At 37.1% G+C, this 7,835-nt stretch overlaps 1 protein-coding gene across 2 annotated transcripts; it reads right to left on the reverse strand.

The window, feature by feature from the left end:
• Positions 1 to 734: 734 nt before the first annotated feature.
• LOC132192031 (BTB/POZ domain and ankyrin repeat-containing protein NBCL-like) lies at positions 735 to 3,801 on the reverse strand. 2 transcript variants are annotated; one of them, XM_059607215.2, is made up of 3 exons: positions 3,057 to 3,801; positions 1,097 to 2,097; positions 735 to 943 (listed from the first exon to the last, which is right to left on the reverse strand). In XM_059607215.2, the coding sequence occupies exons 1-3, from the start codon at positions 3,519 to 3,521 to the stop codon at positions 892 to 894; spliced, it is 1,518 nt and encodes a 505-aa protein (XP_059463198.2). In that variant the 5' UTR covers positions 3,522 to 3,801; the 3' UTR covers positions 735 to 891. The 2 variants fall into 2 exon arrangements, with proteins under 2 accessions (XP_059463198.2, XP_088367301.1); XM_088511175.1 differs by having other exon boundaries at positions 735 to 2,097.
• Between the last annotated feature and the right edge of the window lie 4,034 nt (positions 3,802 to 7,835).

Below are 7,835 nucleotides of genomic sequence, written 5' to 3' on the forward strand. Positions count from 1 at the left end.
ACAAGTGCTGATTCATGCAATACAATGAAACATGGCAGGACGTACGGGTGAATTATATTCAAGTTCAGTGAACCAAAATTTATGCAGAATTTGCTCTGTATCTATATGGTTTGGAACATTTTATCTTTTAGATTAAGGAAGCCAAATTAAGTAAGAAAAACATACATAGGAAAATAAACAAGCTGGAGGATCAACAAACCAGACCAACATACCCACAGGTTTAGCAAAAGGTGCATTAGGGAAAGAAAAAAAAAATTAGGGTTGTAGGTGGAAGATTATGGAAATATAAGAGCCGAAAAAGGCAAGGGGGGGACAAAAAAGAGGATTGCATGGAGGAATCGAGAATTAGATAATAGCAATATATTTTAAGGTGTCGTGTGTCGTCACACTCAGTGTTGCATTCATGCAAGACAACCAATGAATTTGTCGATAGCCATACATTTATTTTAAAATAATCAGCCAAAACTATAGCCAATCAAGTTTCTCGAAAAGCCTATGGATGCTAGAAAAGAAATAGGAAAAGAGAGATCGAGGAGACAGCTCATTTTCTTCATAGAAAATAGAAGCACCCATATCCAAACAAAACCTTGAGAAAAAGAATTTAAAAAAAAAAAAAAAAAAAAAAAAAAAGAAAACCCCCCTAGCAAAAAAAACCAAAAGATTTTCCTGTGCATATAAAAGAAATATATAATGGGGGGCAACAGGAAGGTGGTGGGGGACAAGAAACAAAAGGATCACAATAAATAGGCGATGATATTAGATGTAGAGCAATAAATACAAGGGAGTTGACAGGCCGGGTGTGAAAAGATTGACCTGCGTCTCTCCTCTTCATGTATAATCCTCGGTAGCAAAATCTCAGATCCTCCTTGTCTCATCTCATCTCATCTCATCTCATCTCCCATCTCCAATGAAACTGAACTTCATATTATGATCATTGAAAAGCCTACAAAACCCCAAAAGAGCACCCTACAGAACATAGAGAGAAAGAAAAAAGAAAAAGAGAGAAGAACATATAATCCAGTAATACAATATTTGGAGTTATATATAAATATTGTGATTTGATCAGAGAGCTTAGAAGTCATGAGAGTGGTGGTACATTGTTGGATCACAGCCACCTTGTGATCCATGCCTATTCATGACATGATGATGATGATGATGATCCCTTTGGCTATTGTGGCTACTATCTTCATCTCCATCCATTGATCTTGCTCCTCCACCCATTTGACCCGAACCCGTCGCGCCCAGATTGAGATAAACCAGCCTCGAATCAAGATTAAGATTCCCCATGTTGTTCCCGCTGCTGCCGCTGCTATGATCGTCGCTCATCGGCGGATATATGGTGGTGGAAGAAGGAGCATTTGCATTATTATTGCCTTCTTCACGGGAAAGAACCAGCGCCGCCGATTGAACCAGCTCGAGGCAAAGCCTAAGCTTGTTTGGCTCGATATGTGTAAGCCCCGGCACGGCTCCTTTGAAGAGGAAATCTGATGTTAGGGTTCGGAGTACGTCCAGCGGAGTAACCCCATCAACGGTTCGGACATTCGGGTCAGCATGGTGGTCGAGGAGGACCGCCACCATGTCGGGCGACACCATCTCGGCTGCCAGGTGGAGCGGGGTCTTCCCGGCGGGGCCAGCCGGGTAGTTAACATCCGCTGCGCCGAGCTCAAGGAGGGCTTTCACGACTTCTCGGCTACAACTTTCTACAGCGTAGTGTAAAGCTAAGGCTTCGTCGAGATTTAGGCCTTCTCCCATGACCATAAGCTTGACGAGTTCGACATCGGAGGAGTCGAGGGCTCGTCTCATTCGACGAATCTTTTGGTCTTCGAGATCGGCGGCCGCCCCGATATCGTGGTGGTGGTGGTGGTGGTGCGGCATGAGGGAGCGGCGGGCGAGAGAGGACTTGAGGCGGAGCTCTTCAATCTTTGCTACGATATCGATGGGGAGGTGCTTGGCTAAGACTTCTGGAGGGAGGCCAGATTTTGCAACGAGATGGGAACATGTGGACCAGAGCTGGTGCATGTCTTGTTTTCTTGAAGCGAGGAGAACTTTCATTACATCTTCAATTGAGGCCTTCTCCACCATGCTTGCCAATTGTTTCTGTGGACCAAAAAAGCAAAGATAAGAAGGGTGAGTCAGTGGAATAAATTTATATCACATATATATGAAAGATTGTTTGGCAGGTTTTTGGATATATAGATAGATGAGAAAATTGATGGGATGTTTTGTGCTAAGATTGCATTTCTGTTGTGGCTTGTTCTCTTTTTCAATTTAAACCCAAATGGGGAAAGTGAATGTTTGGGAAAGATTTGGTGTGCTTACTGTGGAAGACAAGACCGGATATCATGATCTAAATTTAGAAACTCTTGGGTATGCAGCATAAAGATATGAGGAACCCAATTCAAGAAACTTCAAAAAATGGTACATGAAATCAAGATAAGCTTCTTATTTTCACATTTTACCCGGAAAAGTAGGGAGTTTTTTCTTCTTCTTCTTCTTCTTATTATTATTATTATTATTATTATGCACAACCGAAGAAGAAGAAGAAGAAGAAGAAGAAGAAACTTGATTGAAAAATTGAGAAGTTAATTATTGGATGAGATGCTGCAAAGACAAACTGAATATTAGATTGTATTCAGTATAGTTACCGAAAGGAGAAAGTAATGTGATACAAAGAAAAAGGACTAAATGCGTGTGAGAGATCAAACCAACTGCTTTTAATGGAGAAAAGATTAATAAAGACATTATTAAAAACCAATAAAGAAAAGTTGAAGATTACATATAGAGAATAGAAGAACCCAGTCTCACCCACTTCATCAGAAGATAGTGGATTTCCTAAAATACTAATAAATAAATTATATAAAATAAATAAAATAAAATAAAAGAAGATCAAAAAAAAAAAAAAAACTCACCCCACTTCCCAAAACGAAACCCAGAAATTCTCGAAATTAATTCTGAAAACCCACAAAACATACGACTCCGGCCTCCTCACACTGACAAAAGAGAGAGAGAGAGAGAGAGAGAGAAGACATGAAGAAGATAAGTAGTGAGAAATTAACCTGAGTGAGCAATGCGAGCTGTTCAACACCAAAGGATCTAGCGGCAGCAAGAGTGTCAAGGGCGAGATCAACGGCTGAGGTGCAATGCGTGTGCCAGCAGCCTCTCTCCCCACAATTAGGCCTGGGCTCATGTTTCTGAGGCACAATAGTGACTTGGCCACTGTACAAGAACTGCAGCAGCAGCAAGAACACCTCGTAGCCCACCGAGTTAACCGGTATCACGCCCGGCCTCGATCCCGGCGACACGGCAGGGTTGATTCTGGAACCCGCTGGGTCCAGCCCGGTCGGCGGGTCGGGCCCGCAAAAGAATTTCCTAAAGAAGAGGCTCCGCGCTGCGAGGATGCATCGGTGGGCGTGGACTAGACGACCCTCTACGCTGAAGGTTACGTCGCTGAACGCTTGGCCGTTGATCAGAAGGTTCAGGTAGTCCAACGAAAGAGATCTTAGCGACTCATCCAGGGTCATCGTTGATTCTTGATTCCTTTAGGGTTCGCGCGCGTGAGAGAGAGAGAGAGAGAGAGAGAGAGAGAAAGAAGGGAAACAGAGAGCTCAGCAGGAGATGGTGCAAGAAGAAGAGAAGAAGAAGAAGAAGAAGAAGAGGAGGAGGAGGATTTTGTTCATTGGTTCCTCTTCTTGTTGATCATGATGGGGTACTATTTGAGTGTGTTTTTTGTGAGATTCTTTGTGTCAAATGGAGTGGTGAGAGATGGTGTTTTGTGTTGGGAGATATTTTGAGAGAGAGAGAGAAGAGAGAGAGAAAGAGCAATATGGGTGGCTGTTCTGGGCGGCCGAAGTATTTAAAAAAGAAATCTACAAATTAAAAATAAATAATTATTGGCAATTAAATAAAAGACTGGAGGAGGGTGGGAGGGAAAATGGAAAATGGAAAATTAACTTTTTTGTTCATTATAAAATTGATAAGACCCATAATTGTTTTTTAATTTTTAATTACCCCGTGTTTTGCTAGCTACCTTAACATATTGAAATTAATTAATTAATTAAGTTTGGAGTAAATAATTAAGGAGGGGGGGAAATAGGGTGTACTTTATGTTGACTGCCAAGACTAGTATATATAGATATATGTGTTTTTCTTATTTATCACCATTCTCAAGGCTTCATAGTTTATATGGGAGCTTTTTGTTGGGGGAATCATGTCCTTAATAGAAACAATTTTTACCTGACTACATCTTTTAAATCTTTGTTCTTGAAGCATGCATTACTGTTTAAGGTAACAGTTCTTCTTCCAACTAAAAACAAAATTCTGAAAAAGGAAAACGGAAAAAGAACAACTCCCTTGTCAACAAGCAACAAAAAATAAAAATAAAAATAAAAACAAAAACATCTTGGAGTTTGAAACGTACATCAACATAAGAACATCTTCCTTGATATTTTTTTTTTCCCGATATTGTGAGTGTTAGAACTTAGTGGAGTCATGGTGGATTTTATAATTAAATTAAATGAAATATATGAAACAACATCTGCTTTCTCTTCGATCACTTTCGGGTGGTACCCCTATACTGTAACTTGCGTGTAATTGGACATGGAGAAGTCCCATTCAACATACGGTTTTCCTGTTCATAAAGTTATTGCAATGTCTTTAAATAATTCTTTTGCATTAATTCCTTCTCTAATATATATATATATATATAAATGTTTATATTACAAATGTGAAAAGACATAATTCTTTATGTCCAGATCAACATAAAGTTAATTTTTTTCTTTCTCTCTTTTAGTTATCTCCCGTGAGAAAAGATTCTTTGCAGCTAGCTAGCTTTCAGGGTATAACTGGCTGGGCTTGACTTCCCCCACACAAATTTACCTTTACCGATGTTGGAGGTTTTCAATACTTTTGGTCCTTGTTAACCTTAATTAATATATCAATTAATTGTAACCAACTATTTCGTACGTTATATATATATATATAGAGAGAGAGAGAGAGAGAGAGAGAGAGAGAGTATTTAATTAGAGCAATATTTATTTTCCCATCCTATTCATTTTCTGGATATTCGTAAGAGAGAATCAAATTTAGGGACCAACCTAAACCTATATGTTTAATTTAATTTTTTTTTTTTTTTAATTAAGTTGGCGACATTCTCAACCTTCTGCATTCATGACAAAATTAGAAACAGAAAATGTGAAATAAAAATAAAAAATAATAAAAATGGGGGAAGACAAAAGGGAAGGCATTCCAGTACCACCTGGAAGTTCGTTAGTGGTCGAGGAATTAAATAGAACCATTACTATCGATTTTGGACGAGATTAATATTAATTAACACCAATTTCAATAAGAAATAGATGAATTTGATACAAGAATAATACTTTTACACATATGAACACACACATACTGGGGTCTCAAACATAAATATATTTTATATTTGTCATCTGTGTTTTATAATAACATTTAATTTATTGCATGCATATCTTAAATTATTACGAAGTTTCTCCAATATATGTAAAACCAGATCGAGTGAGATTAATCTCTTTCCCTTTTGGCCATAATATCATATTTTTCTACCCCCCACTTAATTTATTAAATCAAATTTTTTTTCTCAAACAAAAAAGGGGATTAAAAGAAATAGAGAACTACCATATTGTACGTGTAATTCAATCATTGAAGAAAAGAAAAGATTTTCATGTCAACTTAGCAGTAGGATAAGGACAACAATTAGTAAAAGGTTAAGTATATTTCCTCAAACTCTTGGATCACGAAATCACAAGCACATGGGAGATCTAAACTAGAAGAAAACAAATCAGTAAAAGGTTGATAAATTCTTTGGCTTATTGTGATCATGATACGTTAAAAGGATGGTAAAAGACTTTGAAGACAAATATGATAAGAAATACTAAACTTAATTATTTAATTCTTATTTTTGAAATAAGAATTAAAAATTACAAAAAATTGATTTGAACTCAGAGTTTCAAAAGATTATATATTTTAATAGAGACTAAAACAAAAATTAAAAAATAAAATAAAATAAAAATCACAAATTAAAGATTGAAGAGGCTAGGAATGAATGAGGATAAAATAATGAACAGAAAACGGTAGAAAGAGGAAGAGTGGAGCTGAGGAGCATCGGGAAGCGTGTCGGCCGGGTCTCGGGGGTTCAAGATTCATATTATTGGGACTGGAGCCAAAACGAACGTGATAGGAGTTAAACTAATTAGTGTGTATTTTCAATTTTTTTTTTTTTTTTTTTGTTAATCTTGTTGGGGGAGAAGGGGGTGGGACCCGTGATATGCACGTGAGACGAGAGTTCACACGTGTAAAAAGAGGTACACAGTTGAGTTTCAACTGTATGTTAATTTGGTGGTCAGTAGGACAAAGAAAGAAAGAAGCTGCTGTTGTTTTCCCCTCACAAAAAAAAATTGAAAGAAAAGGGAGAAAAAGAAAATCCCGTTGATTGACAGCACATCCTGACTGTCTTATGATTTCAAAGACCCCCGATTTGACGTTTGACTTGTCTTTTCACTCTCTCTTACTCCTTCCACTCAACCCCATCTCTCCCTCTCTCTCTCTCTCTGTCTCTGTCCCTCTGCAGTACGATGCATATTATACGTACAATTTGACATCTCATCACTCACCCGTTTTAGCCACTTGTATATATATACTTTGTTAATTAAATAAACAAAATAATGATTTCATAAACCTTTACGTGTACCAATCTTAAGGTATTCATAAACTCTCTTGCACCCACGTTCTTCATCATTTCTTCCATATAACACGATTCCCCACCAAAGATGTTAGGGTTTGTGAAAACCTAAGATTGAATAAAAACATCTTCTAGTTTATCAAATGCTTGTCTTTTGTGTCAGGATAATCTCACTTAATTAGGTTTTTATTTTACAAGTTGTAAAACAAATTACAACGGTCCAAATTTGATTCTTAATTTTCATGAGAAAGAGAGAGAGTGAAATTAAATATGAACGGTCGTTAACTTATTTTGTAAATTCTCAAAGGCATGCATGCCCTTTTTTTTTTTTTTTTATATTATAATAACTCACTTACTCCAAAAAGAATAATACTAATTTCTAATCAAGATTGTCGGCGGCATCATATTAAGATGTTTTTATAGAGATAGAGAGAGTAATTGTGGTTAATGTGATGGACTAATATTCTACGGTATCCTTGTTGATGCATTATTTATTATATTTATAATTTCCGTGTTTGATAAGGTGGAGAAAGTGAAATTGGAGTGCATGTAATTAATATTATCTAGTTTATTATATATGTGTATAATTGAGTTGTAGTGACCATCTTTTTCATGAGCAACCTCATGATTTAATGGCGTAGCTAGCTGCTTTGACAAAAATGTATACACAATAAGAGAGAGAGAGAGAGAGAATTAATGAAATTTGTAGCTTAGCACCGACGGCTTTGTGGTCAAACGAAGCAAGCATTGATAAATTTCTGCTTGGAAAATTCTCCTAATTACACCAACTGGGATGGGATCATGCACTCAGCTTTCAGTGTTTTCTTTTTTTTTTTGGGTGGGTGGGGGTGTGGGGGGGGTGAGAATTTGGAAAGAGGTAAACTGGTAAAGTATATTCAACTGTTGCTTGGAAAACGTAAAAACGACCAAGACAGAAAAGAGAAAAAGAAACGAGAAGAAAGCAAGAAAGGCCAGAAAAATCAATGGTGAATATATGTCTCCTAATAAACAAAGTCAAATTAATGCTTTTCTGCCTACTTGGTACTCCCACCTCAGTGTAAAATAATAGAACACTATTATTATAATTCAAAATGATACCGCAACATGAAAACATTCTCTATGGCCCTAT

Source organism: Corylus avellana, chromosome 10, assembly GCF_965113065.1.
Source record: "Corylus avellana chromosome 10, dhCorAvel1.hap1.2, whole genome shotgun sequence".
NCBI lineage: Eukaryota > Viridiplantae > Streptophyta > Magnoliopsida > Fagales > Betulaceae > Corylus > Corylus avellana.